Consider the following 17587-nt stretch of genomic DNA (forward strand, 5'->3'; position numbering starts at 1 on the left):
TCTCAGCCAATTAATCACTTCCACACCTTGAGCTATTTAGTAAGAATGCTTCCCCTAATCAAGAAAGTAAGGAACAGCCCATTTACTGCACTCCATCAAATACTTCTCCCCTCTCTTCTGTACCTAAAAAAAACATAGCCCATAGCAACATGTGTTTTTAATAGGTTTAAATTACAAAAGGAAATTTCCGTTTTTTGTTGTGATTACTTGCCACTGGATAATCTTTTAAGTAATGAAACGGAGCGAATGTAAGCAAAATATCTCTAGTTTCTTGTCATTTTTAAAGTACTATGTACCAAGAATGCCTTGCTGTTCATTAAGAGAATTGTCTAATGGAAGCAGTCTCCCAATCGAGTTTAAGGAATGCCCTGCCTCTGCTACCACATATGTGACAGTACCTTGGAAGGCACTACAACATTCAGTTCCTTTATTGTCTCTTGTCAGCTTTAGTTCTTTCTTTTCTTTTCTTTTTTTTTCTTTTATTTCAATCCAGACAACTTCTCAGGTATAGATAATCCTTTATGACAGTCAATTATTTTACTTTACCTCATAAAAACTGCTTGTTTTGAAAACTCAGTACAATAGTTAACAATGTAATGCACATGCATAATGTTAGCTGTTCCATTCATCTTGCTGTAATCTGTTGGCATGTATCATGGTCAAGTCCATGTTTCTCAAATATCATTCAGAATATTTATTCCTTCATGGAGAAAACAATGAAATAATTTCAACAGAAGAGTTACAAATTTATGTAGGTACAACATGATATTTTATGTTTAATTCAAAGCTCCTTTAACTTACTTTCATCAGTAATATTTTTTATGAGGAGCATTAAAGAGCTTCTTAGTTTTATTGAAGAACAGAAATGCTCAAATTGAAGCATCTGAATAATATTACAACAAATTACTGCAACCACGAACACAAAAAAGTATAAAGCATGATTAATAAGCTTCAGTGATACTGTTCACACTTTTTTTCTTCCTACTGTCTCCCTGCAAATTCAGGGTCTGCTTTTTTCTTGGATCAAATAAGTTTTGATCCATTTAGTTGCAACAGGAATTGACCAACCAGTTTACTGCCCAAGCCTGACATGAACTGAGAGAGAGTAATTGGCCCAAAGAAATCCAGCTGCCTTTCATACTTTAGGCAGGACTAGAACTCACAGTTTCCTGGTTTCTAGCTGGGTCCCTTAACAACGAGATCAAACTGGCTCTCTAATTGTGTTCACACAATCTATTAATTAAATTCTTGGATTCACTCAAGACTCTAAATGTAATGTATTAAGCAGTTCCTACCTCTATGACTACTATATAACTCAAGGGTAATTCATACTGGAACACTGATTCAACTTTGATACCCTTGCTCATTGGCAGCATTGTTATCTGAACAAATCTAAGACAAACCTGCCAGCTACATTTTAACCAAACATGTTATGCTTATCCAGCCATCACAGCTTAATACAATTGACTTGCTCACACAACACATAATGTTTTTATTTAGCCACTGTGTTTTATTAACTATAGTTATAAAGTTCCATGTATTATTAACATCACCATTGGCTGGCTCATAAATCACACTAATCCTTAATAAGGTTTCTTTGATTTTTGCTAGAATTGTATGAATTTAGGTATTGTAGCTTATGGTATAGACCAGGGTGTCAAACTCGCGGCGTCACTTTGTCGTCATGACGTATCCTGACCCCCCCCTTTGCTAAAATGGAGGTGGGCGTGGCCAGCATGTGACGCATCTGGCCCATGAGCTGTGAGTTTGACACCCCTGTGTAAACTATCTTTAGTAAAATATAGGTAAGCAAACAATGGCTTACATTTGAGACTAGAACCAATTTTGGTTTATGACAGTGGCAGAGGGTCTACTGCCCATAGACACCAATGTGCTTGTGAGTATGTGTTCTTGAAGTCATCTGATTCTATGCCTCAGTTACTTAAATCTACTTTTGGTAATTGGATGACTTGTAACTGGCCACTTCATTGGATAGCCAATATCTAAGGGCACCCAAAACATTTTCTCAAAATTCTAAAACTCTCCAGTGATGTGAAATGGTTGGGTACCGTTGTTAAATAATCTCCATCAACCAGCTCTCTTTCCAATGTGTCTGGACAAGAAATTCCAACATTCCCTCTCTGAAAAAATCAGTTGTGGTCCCAAAATACATAGAATGCACGAGTTGGGAAGAGGCCAAGAAAAAAATGCTGTACTAGAATTAAGTGTTCCATATCACACTGTATATAATTATTTTAAAAGGAAGAAATATATGTTTTCTTCATAACATGATCCATTTCAGCTACCCAAAGACATGCTCTGTCTCTTTATACTGCTTGATAGTTTAAATTTCATTGTACAATTGTGGCTAGAGAACAACATATTGACATAATTTTCCATTAACTTTGGTTAGGTGAGGATAGATAGTAGATACAGTATATTCTCTTCCAAATCATCTTACGAAATATAGCAGCAACCATACCTCTTAAAAAGCTACAAAGAAATGTGTGTACTCAGGGTATGGCTGAAGCAACAGCAGAGGAGGAAAGGAAAAAGAAAGTTAGCATTAAAGATATTTTCCTCTTTGGGAAACTTTGGGAAACCATCCTCACTGAAACATATCTCTGCTTTGTTTCCTTAGAAAATCTGCGTCTGAATCCCAGTTGGCAGTGGACAAATGCAAATGACAATGTTTCCAATGGTTCTGTCCATTTCCTTAAACACACACATACATACACACAAACTATAAATAAACTAGCAATAATTAAATAATACAAAGTGTTACAAGATACACATTTTGAAACAATGGTGGAAAGTGGAACGATAGATAGACATAGGACTATAGCCAGTACAATAAGGTCACATATTTCTTCAAAGTCAGCAAAAGCATTTTGTCAGAGTAGAAGAATGATAACACTCACATATGATTTTATATTAGAAATTGGTATAAGTGTATGAAAAGATTTTATCCATATCCTGAATTTGCAGGGCCAGAACATAAGAAAACCTAAAACTAATTAGTGAAGGTATGATGAACAAGCTCCATTGAAGGATACATAATTCAAATATTGTTCTCTAAAAAAGCAGTCTGCTTGTAAAGAAAGCATAATGCATAGAAACAGCTTTTTCAAAAATCAAGTAGAACATAATTAATTATGATATTTTCTTGAAAATGGGAGCTTGATTTGGAAATTGTTTTGGCAAATTGTGCTAAAAATTGGTAATGCTGCAATCGATTACTTTACCTTCTTTCATATCCTATGGGTGTTCTGTTAATAACAACAGGATCTCAGGAGGTATTATATGTCTATTCTACAAATTTCAGAAAATAAAAAATAGGATCTATTAGTCACATTTATTCTAGTCAAAGCAAGTCTATTCAGTTAAGATTTATCTTAAAACAAGGCACATTACAGGCTAAAACATCAACTGGTTTTATAAATGCAGTTACTGATTTTGCTATTGGAAAAAATAAAATCAAAACTGAAAATATTATTTCAATTAATACCCATGAAACAAATTTCAAATATTTTCTCCTATGTGGTTGGTACATGTGCCTTTTCAGGCACAAAGACATAGATAGGCTACCTAGCATTTAATATGAAAAAGTAACTTTGCTATATTCAGTATGTCTTTTCACATCACTGACTACTTAGATTATAAATGTTTTAAACAGCTGTTATACACAAACACAAAGACATAATGCTATTCAAACACTAGAGAGAATTGCAATTATGCTACATTTGATAGGCAACCTTTTCAATTGTTTTGCAATTAACTGAACGACTTCTCAATCTGCAAAACACAGTGCCATTTGAACATTCTTCAATAATCACAATATTTTCACAGGTGAATGTTTTATTAACAGCAATTCACATCTGAAGATCACAAAGATGAATAACGTGCCAAAACATGCAGAAATAACTTTGACACAAAACACCACAACAGTATAGCTGCACACCTATCACTACAATATTTAAAAGGAATGAGAAACAGTCCACGTGACAAGAGAAAAATTAAACAAAGGGGGAAACGTCACTCACCTAAATGTATTGATCCACACTCATAGTATGGTGGTTGAAAACAATGGATTGCAAGCCCAAATTTCCTCTTCTACGTTTGACATAAAAAACAGAAGACTATCTTAGCTTGCACTGCTGTCTCTCCTGTGCAGCTAATCCTGGCCGAGTGTTCCTCATTTGAAGGGAGAAAAAGACTACCGTACTGAGGAAGGGGGATGGAGGAGAGAGAGTGGAGCAGCAGCAGCCACCAGCTTGTGCTCAATCAGTAGCTGCTCTGACTCACTCTGCTGCCAGCAGAAGCATCAGGAGTTCTGTTTCCCTGGTAAAGTTACAGTACAGAGAAGAAAGAAAGAATGTTGTGTGTGTGTGTAGTGTGAAGCTGTTGCAGTCTGACTCCAGCATCATCTGTGCTGAGAGTTCAAGGATCAGTGAAACAGCTGTTTGTGAGAGACTTAACTAGCTACTGTATGGGGAGAAGATCTTCTCCTTATCCTTTCATTTGATCACTCTAACATTCTTGTTTCCTCTACAAATATTTATGTAATGCAAGTCCCCCATACCTCACTGGAGCCTGGAGTTTATTTTTTACACAGTGCCAGTGGGGATGCCACAGAAAGCCACCAAGTTCAATTTCCAACACAAGCAGTGATATAGCAGTTATCCCAAACCTTGTGTGTGTATGGGTCTGTCTGTCTGTCTGTCGGTACATTATTGATTTGGGGTGATGGTCATGGTGTTGAACTTTGTTGGTGGAAGCCATCCCATACAATCAGAATTTTGGCTGATCTGACAAGAAAATAGATCCCATTTTTAATTTGTTACTTGACTGCCTTATCTTATACATCTGGGCTGTAAATTCTTCAATGTGCATAAACTTTTCATGAAGTGCATATTCTGAAATAAATTCTATAATGATATTGTTAATACTTATTTACGTTTGTGCCATCTAATGTATGACCTACAAGCTGTTTCTGGGTAGACTTTCCAGTGCCACACGCAGAGCAGTCTTTTGTTTCTTTCTGTCATCCCTAATGTTGCCACTTGGAAATGACATAAAAATGATGATTACCCTATTACACAAATGATAAAAAGCATGCCAACTACATACCATTTAATGAACATGCAACAGATACCCTTTCTCCAAACTAATCCATTAAATGAAGGTTTATTGTGTTTGTTTGCCCTGCGTTTGAAGAAAGTTGTTTCACATTATCTCTTCAATATTGCAGGCTTGTCCTTACAACAACCCACATAAAAACATATCTTGCAGAGCTACTAAGATCATGTTGCCAGCAGCATCCCCAAGGGTGTGAGATGAAACTGGCAAAATGGTGGATGGAGCCTTGTGATTTATACCCTGGTTTTTCACGAAAATGTAGGGCAAGGCTTTTGTTGCAAGGTTCTATCTGCCATCTTGTCAATTCTGTCTGCCCCACATACTCCACTGTTCTTCTATCCTCATGAAATTATATCCTCTATTGAGGAGTAATTTCCTACTCCATAAAAACCAGGTCATTAACAATACTATCAAATGTCAGTGAAAGAATAAATACAAGAAGGAAGTTTGCTCTAAAGCAGTCGAAAGAAAGCAAGATTGCCAAAGCGAATCTGGATTTTAAAAAAGGGGGCGGGAGTTGTTTTAAATTTAAATTTACTGTACTAAATGCTTTGTATCTATTAGAAAATTCCATCATTCAGTATGTTACTTAGCTATACTGATGTATGGCTTCTCTCTGTGGTATTAATGAGTCAAGCTAGCAGACCATTATGGGAAGCACAACTTCTCCTTGCACATCTGTCTTGGCCACACACCTGACAAGCTCACTACCCAAACACCATATTCTTTAAAATCAGTTCTGATTTCTATTACTGGCTGTCAGATATATTTTAAAATACAGGAACACAGACTACAGTTGATAAAAACATGATCCTTCTGATTGAAAAGGCAACCTTACTTTTCCATGCCCCCTAGGCATTGGTTTTCCAGCTCTGTAGCCTTGCAAATAATGCATTTATGATGACAGTCATTTGTAGTGCTCTGTCGCCCTTCCCCCTCCTTTTTTATGGCAGAAGGAAAGAACTCACAAGAGGGCTTCACAGAACTGCACATTCCCATTTCTCCTAACGCTTAGCAACCAGAGCAAGCAAGAGGATTCTTTGGGTACTCTGTGTGTGTGTGTGTGTGTGTGTGTGTGTGTGTGTGTGTGTGTGAGAGAGAGAGAGAGAGAGGGAGGGAGGGAGGGAGGGAGGGAGAGGGGGAAAGGGAGGGAGATCTGTACTAGTATAATTAATGCACATGAATGATTTCTGGAAACAAGTTATGGCTTAAAATTAAAAAATGAGAGATGTCCAAAGATGATCTATGCAATCATATTCATGAGATCTATTTATAAATATATTCTTAGGTTTTGTTTTCCCTCTTCTCCTGTGTTTAAGTATAAACGAATAAGGCAATTTTGGATGAAGATGTATCTCTCAGCATAAGTGAAATTATAAATCAGGGCCATGTGTATCTAAATCACATATTCAAAGCATAGTAAATAATATTACAGGTAACTACTTCAATCTGTTGCTTCTCAAACATATAATTATACTGTAACTCCTCTAATAGTGCAGATTGGATGTTGCTTACCTGAACATCCTTTCTGGGCGCGCTGCTGAAGAATCCAAGAGCGTGGGTAATATCCCTCAGGTAGCCTGAAAACACTGAGTGCATATCACTTTAAATTAACTGTTGACTCCTCCCCTAGGGACTGGCTGAGGCTCAGTTTCTTTCACGAAGGAAGACCTAACCAAGAGTCACGTCCATCCATGATCAGGAAGCAGAAGCCGTAACGGGAGGGTTGGATTCTTCAGCAGCGCGCCCAGAAAGGATGTTCAGGTAAGCAACATCCATTCTCTGGCGCGCTGCTTGGAAGAATCCAAGAGCGTGGGATGTACCCAAGCAAGTATTAGATGGGAGGGAAGGCTGAGTGCTCCCGGTTGGCCGTTGCAGAGATGACTGATTGCAAAACTCGCCGTCCGAAGGACGCCTCAGCCGAGGCAAAGGAGTCAACTTTATAATGTCGCACAAAGGGAGTGAGAGAGGTCCAGGTGGCTGCACGACAAATGTCCAGGATGGATGCTTGTGTAGCCCACGCCGCCGAAGTCGAGGCGCTCCTGGTCGAGTGCGGCAAGATGCGTCCAGGCGGGGGCTTGTTGCGAAGGGTGTATGCCGTAGAAATACAAGCCTTAAGCCACCGCCCAATGGTGGCCGAAGAGACCTTGTGCCCCATCGAAGCTGGCAGGAAGGACACGAAGAGCGCTTCCGACCTTCGAAACTGGGAAGTCCGTTTAATGTAGTACCGGAGAGCGCGCCGGACATCGAGTTTATGCCATTGGGCTTCTCTGTGATGTCGAGGTTGCGGACAAAAATCCGGCAGAACTAGCTCTTGAGCTCTATGGAAGAGCGAATTAATTTTTGGGACGAAGGCGGGGTCGAGCCGGAGGATCACCCTGTCCTGATGAAAAATGCAAAGGTCTGAGCGGACAGAAAGGGCTGCGAGCTCAGAGACCCTCCTCGCTGACGTGATTGCCACTAGAAAAACAACTTTAAGCGTCAGAAGTCGGAGCGAAATAGAAGACAAGGGCTCAAACGGGGGAGACATGAGGGCCTGGAGCACCAGCGACAGGTCCCAGGATGGATACCGATGAACTACTGGTGGACGCAGGTTGGTGGCCCCTCGAAGGAAGGTTCGGACCCTCCGATCCAAGGACAGTGGACGGTCCGCTGACTTAGACAAAACCGAGTTCAAGGCAGCCACCTGTCGTCTCAGGGTATTCGGGGCGAGACCGTCGTCCAAACCGTCCTGGAGGAATTCGAGAAGGACGGGAACCGAGGCGTCGGCCGGGTCTACGTTGTTCCTCCGACACCAGCGGCGAAAGGCCTGCCAGGTAGCCTCATAGATCCGCACAGTTGAAGCCCGGCGCGAGGCTTGCATGGTGGAAATGACGCGCCCCGACAGGTTGTCCTTTTTCAGGAGGGCCCTCTCAAATGCCAGACGGCCAGCTGGAGCCACTCCGGTTCCGGGTGTAGGATGGCCCCCTGGCTGAGAGAGACCCTGTCCTGGGGAATTCTCCACGGCCGGGAAATCGACAGCTCCAGAAGGTCCGCATACCATGGTTGTCGTGGCCAGTGCGGGGCGACCAGAAGGACTTCTGCGGCCTCCGACAGGATCTTGCGCACTACCCTGGGGATGAGGGGTATCGGGGGGAAGGCGTACAGCAGGCCCCGGGGCCAAGGACATCGCAGGGCATCCGTCCCCTCGGACCCCGGACTGGGGAATCTGGAAAAAAATCGAGGAAGCTGTGTGTTGCAGGGGCTGGCAAACAAGTCCAGGATAGGGCGACCGAATTTGGCCGACAGGAGCCGGAAGAGGACCGGGTCCAAACGCCACTCCGAATGGTCGATTTGAGAGCGGCTCAACCAGTCCGCCCGAGTATTGTCCGTTCCGGATATGTGTTGAGCTGAGATGGATAGAATGGTCTCCTCCGCCCAGGAGAGGAGGGAGATCGCCTCGTCCAGCAGAGCTTTGGAATGCGTGCCGCCCTCTCGATTTAGGTGCGCCTTGGCCGTGGTGTTGTCGGTCAAGACCAACACGTGTCGACCCCGGATGTCGGGATGGAAATGCCGGAGGGCTAAATGGATGGCTCTCAGCTCCAGCCAATTGATATCGTGCTGTAGGTCCGAGGATGACCAGAGACTTTGGGTCATTTTGGAGTGCAGATGGGCTCCCCACCCCAGTAGGCTTGCATCTGTTGTAACCGTAATCCGTTCTGGCTCCTGAAAGAAGCAACCCTTGGAGATTGCGGGGGAGGTCCACCAATGGAGGGACCGGAGGACGGGAACAGGGAGCCGGACTTTTAAGGTAGAATTGCTGCCCAGAGACTTTTGAAGGGGCAGAAGGAACCATTGGAGGGGGCGAGAATGGAGGCGAGCCCACGGCACTATGTTGATGCATGATATCAGCTTCCCGAGGAGTTGTGACAATTGCAGGATAGAAACTGTCCGGGAAGACTGAACCCGAGAGATTGCCATGGCAATGCTGAGGGAACGATCCGGGGCCAGAAAGACGTGGCAGGAAGCTGAATCTATGATGGCTCCCAAGTGCTGGATACGATTGGAGGGCTGAAGATGGCTCTTCTCCATGTTTAGGGAAAACCCATGCCGTTGGAGGGAATCTCGAACTGCCTCCAGGTCTCTGAGGGCTCTGTGGCGAGAATCGGAGAGGACAAGGATATCGTCCAGGTAGCAGAGGACTCTGATGGGGATGAGACGAAGGGAGGCTGCCACAACTGCCAGGACCTTCGTGAAAGTCCTGGGAGCAGACGAGAGACCGAACGGCATGGCCCTGTATTGAAAGTCCTGGTCGTCGTAGGAGAAGCGGAGAAATCGGCGATGGGAGGGCCTGACCGGAATATGGAGGTAGGCCTCCTTGAGATCGATGGAAGACATGTAGTCGGCTTGTCTGATGGCGGCCAAAATCGAATGAAGGGACTGCATTTTGAATTTGTGATAGGTGATCAGTTTGTTTAACTCCTTTAAATCCAGAATTCCCCTCCAGCCTCCGGCGTTTTTCGGAACTAGGAAAAATATTGAATAGAAACCTGTCCCACGATGTTCTGTGGGAACGGGCTCTATAGCGTGAATGTCCAGGAGGTGGTGTATTTCTAAGGACATCAAGCGCCTCTTCTCTGGGTTGCTGGAGACCGGGCATCGGATGAAGCGATGAGGGGGACAGGAGGAGAATTCCAGAGTGAGTCCTAGACGAATGGTTTGCAGGACCCATTCGTCCGTCGTAGTTTGGGACCATTGTTGGGAAAAATGGTGTAGGCGGCCGCCGATAGGGTAGGGTTCGGTGCAGTCATTTTCCCCTCCGGAAGGGTCGGGAGGCGCCTCCGCGAAAGGGACGTTTCGATGGTTGTTGCCTCCTGTTGCGGTCTCGAAAGGATTGTCTGTCGGACGAACGGTCGTAGGAGAAGGAGGAGGGACGATAAGAGGGAGCGGTGCTGGGGCCAGGGTCAGCCCGAAAGGAGGGACGCTGACTGTATGGTAAGTAGCGTCGATCCGATCTGCGATAGGAAGAGGGCATGATCTTCCTCTTATCCTTATCCTCAATGAGGATAGGATCGAGCGCCTCCCCAAACAACCGGGATCCCTTATATGGAGCAGAGGCCAGCTTCCATTTGGATTTTACGTCCGCACGCCAATGCCGAAGCCACAGGAGGCGGCGGGAAGTAACAGTTGAAGCCAGAGAACGCGAAGCGAACCTGGTAGCTGCAAGGGCCGCGTCCGCGGAATATTCTGTGGCTGCCACCAGCTTGCTAACGTCCTGATGGAGGCGCCGATCATCAGGCGGAAGCCGCTCCTGGAGCTGGCGGAGCCAGATCAGGGAGGCCCGATTGAAAAAAGAGACCGAGGTGGCGGCGCGTATGGCCCAAGCCGCAGTCTGATGGGCCTTGCGGAGTACAAGTTCGGCTCTTCTGTCCTCAGATCGCAGGCCGTCCGCGATGTCGTTGGATAACACTGCAGAGGACGTCAAGGCTGCAATGGGAGCGTCGACCGATGGGAGTTCAAGTAAATCCTGCAAGCTGGGCGCTGAGCAGAAGAGTTTTTTGTCAAGACCACTGGGCGCTGCGAGCGCCCCCGGCTGAGTCCAGGGCCGTTGTACGGTTTCAGAAAACAGTTGTGGACAAGGAATGAAGTCCTGGTCGGGGTGAGGAATGGCAAAGAGAGCCTCGTGAGGGTTAGAGGATTTCTCGGGGTCTGGCAAGGGCTTGGAAGATGCCAGTTGTGTAGTGGCGATGGCCTTGCGAAGCAGGACCTTGAAGAGGGAAGGTCGAAAGAGGCCTGTAGACGAGGGCTTCTCTGGAGGTTCATCCTCGTCTTCCGAGAGCTCCATGTCATCCGCCTCATCCCCGTCAAATTGAGAGTCTTCGCTGTGGTCGGACTCCCGAAGTGAATAGGCCTCAGGATCGATGGTGTGGCGATGAGTTGTAGGTCTGGGAGGTTCCGAAATGTATGACAGCGGAACCCCCTGAGGATAAGGGGCCTGGGGAAGACCCCCCGCCATCATCCTAGATACTGTGGCCGTGATCATCGCCTGAATGTCATGATAAGAAGGCGGAGGACCTTCTGGTGGACGGAGACCCGCCGCGGTGGGCGTGAAGGTTGCCTCCGGTGGTCTTACTGGAAGCGAAGGCTGATAAACTGCCGAGGAAGTCGAAGGGATAGCAGGGGGTTCAAGCTGACAGGGGTAGAGAAACCCCTGAGTAGCCGGTTCAGCTCCAGCCGTTAATCCTTGAGGCAGATCCGGATGAGGTACGGGTTCCATGAGAGATGTCGCAGGAAGCTCCTCATCAGGACGACTGGCTGGGGGTACGGGAGGTGGGACTTTGCGTTGTGCCTGCTGGAATTGGCGTTCAAGAGCGTCGTGGCGACGTTTAGCGGCCTTATCCTCAGCCGAGGAAGACTTGTGGCCTTTGGATGAGGTAGATTTGGACGAGCGTGAAGACTTTTTTGATGCTTTCTTTGGTGCCTTACCAGACGAGCGGTCAGAGTTTTTAGGACGAGGTGGAGATTGGTCTCGTTCCGGGTCAGAAGAAAAGTCCAGATCTGCCATGGTAAATGAAGTTTTTTTTTTTTTTTTTTACAAGGAGGGGGGAAGGGTAAAACGCTCACACACCCCTTCTGAGGAAAGATTCTTTTTTTTTTTTTTTTTTTTTTTTTAAAGGGAAGGATCAACTAGGAATGGAGAAGCAGGCGTAGTATCCAGGTAAGTGATAAGGGAGAAGGGGCAGGAAATCATATGCCCCTTGGATGGCCAAAAAGTTCCAAAGGGTCCAGGAATGTTGTGGAGATCAGGTTCTGGAGAAAGCTAAATGGCGGCCGACTCAAAATGGCGGCCGCGCGGGAAAAAACGCCCAGGAAGCCTCGTCTGCTGGTCCCCGGCAGGAAAGGCCTCTCAGCAATCAACGAGGAGCCGCGGAGGCGATGAAATGTTCTTGCGGCTGAAGATAGCGTTCAAATGCGCGCGAGCGCTAAGGAGCGCTCCAAACGCCTCTGAATGGCCTGCAAGGGTGGTCTGGAGCAGGCGCGGTTGGGGCGCGATGGCGGCCAACGGATCGGGCCGCGAAACGATCTCCCGCTGTGTTCGGGCGATAAGGGCGCTCCTGGCGGCTCTCGAAGCTGGCGTGGGGCGGCGGCTGACGAAACGGGCCGAGAAACAATCCCCAGGTTCGTGCCCGCGCTGACGAGCGCTCCTGACGTCTCCCTTAAGCCGTCCAAGCCGAGCGAGGTCTGACGAGGCTAGGGTGCGTGGGCGGCTAAGGAGACGGGCCGCGGTAAGGGACAGGAGGCCTTCTATCGCCCAGCACAAGTAGCGCGCAGAGATGCCGAATAGAGGCAGAGCTCGGCGGCGAGGGCTGTAAAGGGCACGCAATAGGCTCGCAGGGATGCAGAAATAAGAAGCAGGGCCCTGCGGCGGAGAGAGGCCCAGGCGGGGCGTCTGAAGGCCCGCGCCTTCAGAACGCCGCTGCTCTTGATGTAGGAGGGTTGGCCAGACGAAAAAATTGAAGACAGTAAAACTCACAATAATAAAGGTGGAGGTAGGAAAAATAATAAACTAAAACAAGGAAAATGCACAGGAGAAATTGTAATGAAGGAGGAAGTTCCAAAAGACACTCGTTCAGGCTGCACTGAGTGAAAGGAACTGAGCCTCAGCCAGTCCCTAGGGGAGGAGTCAACAGTTAATTTAAAGTGATATGCACTCAGTGTTTTCAGGCTACCTGAGGGATATTACCCACGCTCTTGGATTCTTCCAAGCAGCGCGCCAGAGAATTTCATTTTGTCATTTGGAAATTTTGTCTGGAAATTATTAGTCTTCTGAAACATAATTTGGAAAAAGTTTGTAGATACTTACTTATCTGTATATGCCCAGTTCACAAGACTCTGTGCAATTTGTAAGAATCTTAAAATAGACTCTAAGCACTACAATCCATCATCTCAAATCTCTTATAAAATAATTATATCAAAATACAAAATTGTAATAAAAATATCAATGGCAGCCTGGTTTAACTATGAAAGTCTAAAAGAAAAAGAAAAGAATTCCTACAAATCCAAAATGCCTTGCAAAAACTCAATCACATCAAATCATTTTGATGATGGCCTTTTAAAAGGCCAAGAAAGAACCCTGCAGGAGAATGACCAAGGACAAGGTGTCTACTATAAAGGGTTCACCAGAGAAAAATTGCCTTGATTTCAGTGATTGAGTTGATCCTAAACATCTCTCAGGAAATAATCCAGAACGGCAGAATCCACCAGGAGGTGATGGTCGCTAACATTTCCTGAAGTAAAGCCATAAAGAGCTTTATATGTTAAAACCAGCATTCTGAAATAGACTCAGAATCCTGTAATAAAGAAATTGACTTAAAAAATCCCTAAGTTCTTAATGAAAAATAAATAATATTTTTCTTTGCTCATGTACAGTGATGAATTCTTTTTTTATAATAATTTTATAAAGCATTACAGTTAAAATGACTAATACAAACTGTAAAATAAATGAATAAAAATTAGAAAATGCAGAAGAGAAAGAAAAAACAGAAAGGAAAAATATTTAAAGAAATAACTTCCCTTTCGTAAGAAGAAGTAACAATCATTTCAGTGACTTATCGAATTCTCCTAAAGTACAACGAACAATCTCCTCTTCGTATAATATCTTACGTTTAAACACATCTTTAAAGTATCATTGTTCTGCCCTGGTCAGCAAAAGTTCATAAAGGTTACCAGAGAAAATAACATGTTTATTTTAATCTTGATCAAATAAACCAACTTTATATTCCTTCCTTTTACTTTTAACAATCCTAATCTTTTTATACTTCTCCCCTTTACTTTTAACAATCTTGACCCTTAATTGCCTCAAATAAGCCCTGGGGCTTGATTTCTTCTCATTTACTCTTTTCCTAAATAATAATTTGTATTGAATTTTAAAATTACAAAGATAAAAAAACCTAATACAAATAAGGAAAATATAAACAAGCAGAAAAAAATGGAAAGTGCGAAAGGGGGGAAGGAGCAGTGGGGAAAAGGGGAAATACATAAAAAAGAAAAGAAACAAAGGAATATAAAGAACTTCCACCTCCATCAAGACAAATACAACATTTTCAACAGCCTAACATTTTCTCTAATATTTCAACCAAAACTCTCTTCATCCTATATCTCATGTTTTATCCACTGGCAAATAATAAAGCCTATCTCATTTCTTTTTTTTTTTCTTAGCCCCTTCTCACAAAATTCTTCACAATTTCAATAGATCCCTTTGTAAATCTAATAGAAGGAAATTTACTTTATTTGGTTTGGTAAAAAATCAACCAGTTTCATATTTATAGCTAGGGTAGCATCTTCTTCTATCATTTTAATATCCATTTTCAAATCAGACTCATTCCTTTCCAGTAAAACTTGCTTTTTTTTCCATCTCATCTTCCAAACACTCTCTATCTATAATGGCAGACATTTTAAAATTAACTTCTGTTAATTGTTCACAAATATACTTTAATATATCCAACATTAAAGTATTTTGTTTTTTTCTGTCATTAGCTGGTCAAATTTAAGTACTCTTCTCATTTAATTGTAATCTTTAAGTCCTTCTGGTTCCTTCTAGTAGCCAACCTGAAAAACCCCATCTAATTTTTTTTTTAAAGTATTGAAATAGTAGTATTTTCCCATAGGAAAGAGTCTCACAATTACTTTCAAAATCTTATTTCAAATTCATTAGTCCATCTACAACTTTTCAAAATCAATATCCTAATCCCACTTTTCTTGTTTATTTGAAGAATGGGCTTTAATTAGAATCACTTCCAAATGGAGAAGCTTTGGATTTGTGGCCAGAATGATTCCAGGAAAATTCCATCCTTGACTCTGAATAGGGCTGGGCTCCCGTTTTTAGACATCATCCTGTATTGGGGAGTCCTTCTAAATCACAGCACTGCTGTGGGAGCACATGGAAGCTATGGCTAAAAGGGTTTACACACAGTTACTTTTTCAATTAAGAGAGGCTGCTCATAGTTACTCCTGTTCTAGTCACCTCCCAACTGGATTACTGCAATATGTTCTATGTATTTTAAAAAAACATTTGAATGAAACAGCTGGTGCAGAATGGTTTGGACAATGATAGACGTACTGTATCTCAATATAATGGGGCGACTGGGTAACCCCAGTACTTTGGGAGCTGCACTGGTTATTAGTCAATTGCCAAGTGCAATTCAAGGTGCTAGATGTTATCTTTAAGGTCCTACCTAACTCCAGACATGGTTATCTGAAGATCCACCTTTTTCTGTATCCAACTGTATCCAAATGCCTATCCAACTAGATCAAACAGGGACAATTCCCTTCGGGAATTATGCTTATGGGAGTGTCACTTTGGAGATGGGCATTCTTAATGGCTGTCTCTATTCTTTGGGACTTTCTCCCAGTAGGGATTGAGTCAGCTTTATTCCTCCTAGGCTTCGGGGAAGGGTTTGAAATTCTATCAGTTCTATATTGCAAAGGAGAAAGGTGATCTTTGACTGGAAAGTGGAATTCGTGCCCTATAACATTTGTGGGTGTTTGTTTGTTTCTTTTAAACGTTATACTTATATGTGCATGTGGTTTCTTGGGGTATTCTATATGTCTTTATTGTTAATTATCTAGCGTCTGCAAGAATATACAACAAACAAAAATGTAAATATGTAAATAAAAAAAAAAGGCTAACAGAGCACTGCTAATTTTGCCACTGGCAAATCTGGAGTCTTTCTTAAACAAAATACGCTAACTGAATCTGCAGAAACTTAACTTACTTTATAAGGCTGGCACTATTATTAGAAAACAAATGGATTGTCAGACCTGGATAACTAAAGCAACATGTATAATGTAACCACCAAAGCCAATATTCTTAAAAAAAAGATGATGAAAAATGCTTAGTAAAATAATACCCTCCCTGTGATCTGTCTAAGCTATATAAAGTAAGGCCATAACATTTTCTCTGGCTAAGATGGTATGTACGAGGTGACTTTTTTTTATATATGTCTGGAAATATTAGTGTGGGTGGATAAATAGGGATTGGAGACAGGAAGCAGATTTGCAGACAGTTGAAGAAGATATGAAATATCCTCATGGTGTGTGCATTCATTCCAATGTCATGTCTAATGAACAGGTTTTGCAGATCTTTGTAGTCCTTCAAGTATCATAAAATCTTAATAATCTTTCTATTATCTCATCATACATCTTAATCTCCTACTAAAGCAAAGCTCATTTTTATATTCAATTATAAATTCAATTATAAATCAAAGTTCAATACCGCTCTATCAATTTTTTCCCTTGCTCCTTTTAACATCATTAAACACGAAAACAATCTAATCTATTAATCTATATATTTACCTTACAATTTTATCACCTCAAATCTTAATTTCCAAATGTATACAACTCAATTTTTATTTCAATTTATTAATCAAAATTTCTTTCTATTTTTCTCATTTTCTAGACCCAATTCATCCTATCATGTTCTTAAACTTTTACACAGACATCTCAAAATTTACCATTTTATTTTAATTATCACCCAACGTTTTCTTTTTCACCCCTTATTAATAATTATTCTTCAATGTATTCTCCTCCTCCTCCTCCATCACTCCACCTATTATTTGGCTGGTTTCCAGCATAACATATTTTGGCTGAGTTTTCAGCATATTCTCCTCCATAACTCCACCTGTTATTTGGCTGCTTACCAGCATTTTCCATTGTTTTGGCTGATTTCCAGCATGCTTTGTTTTGGCTGATTAACAGCATTCTCCTCCATAACTCCACCTATTATTTGGCTGATTTCCAGCATTACATTATTTTGGCTGAGTTCTCAGCATATTCTCCTCCATTAACTCCAACTACTATTCTACTAACTTATTTTAAGAATATCTTTTTCAATATGTTGTCTATTAACCCACTGTTTCCAACTATACTCTTCCAGGGTGTGTCCCCATCTATTTCTTAATATTAATCGTTTCCAACATGTGTTAAATGCAATCACAATTATGGCTTCCATCTGTGTACCTTAGTATATCATCTATAATCATTAACAATTAATCATAATTATCATCCACTACTTTGTTATCAAATTAAAACTAAAACATATTACCACAAGTTATGCTTTTATGTAAATATCACTTTTAGTCACCTTAACTTCCCACTTCTATTTTTAATTATCTTTCTATCTTTATTTACCATAAACACCTCTTGTTTTTATTGAAAGCTCACTTAAATTTTGAACCATTTAAACAATTAAACATTCAAACATTGCTATCTGATTTATCTATTTTACTTCCTCGTTTCCTTATCTGTCCATAAGCATTTCAATTCAAAGGCAATACTTCCACGCTTAAAACTCTGCATATCCTTTTTAATTCTATTATAAAATCTGTTTCCAGTAAAACATCAGCTTCTCCACTTCTGTCCCTGCGCCAAGTCTTTTGTTGCTGCGCCAGTTAGTTAAAAGTTTATTAGT

At 42.3% G+C, this 17587-nt stretch overlaps 1 protein-coding gene across 7 annotated transcripts in view; it reads right to left on the minus strand.

The window, feature by feature from the left end:
* Positions 1-17587, minus strand: part of RIPOR2 (RHO family interacting cell polarization regulator 2) — a 123443-nt gene that overhangs the window by 57896 nt on the left and 47960 nt on the right. The window contains exons 1-2 of one of the 7 annotated variants that reach the window (XM_034429284.3): positions 4044-4298; positions 3246-3312 (exon numbers count right to left, since the gene is read on the minus strand). The exons of 5 other annotated variants lie outside the window; for them this stretch is intronic. In XM_034429284.3, the coding sequence (XP_034285175.2) occupies positions 3246-3255 (10 nt within the window). In that variant the 5' untranslated portion in view covers positions 3256-3312; positions 4044-4298. Of the gene's footprint in view, positions 1-3245; positions 3313-4043; positions 4453-17587 lie in introns of those variants that run through there. One more of the 7 variants, XM_034429288.3, reaches the window with a different exon arrangement.

Source organism: Pantherophis guttatus, chromosome 3 (genome assembly GCF_059756535.1).
Source record: "Pantherophis guttatus breed Tessera chromosome 3, ASM5975653v1, whole genome shotgun sequence".
NCBI classification, from domain to species: domain Eukaryota; kingdom Metazoa; phylum Chordata; class Lepidosauria; order Squamata; family Colubridae; genus Pantherophis; species Pantherophis guttatus.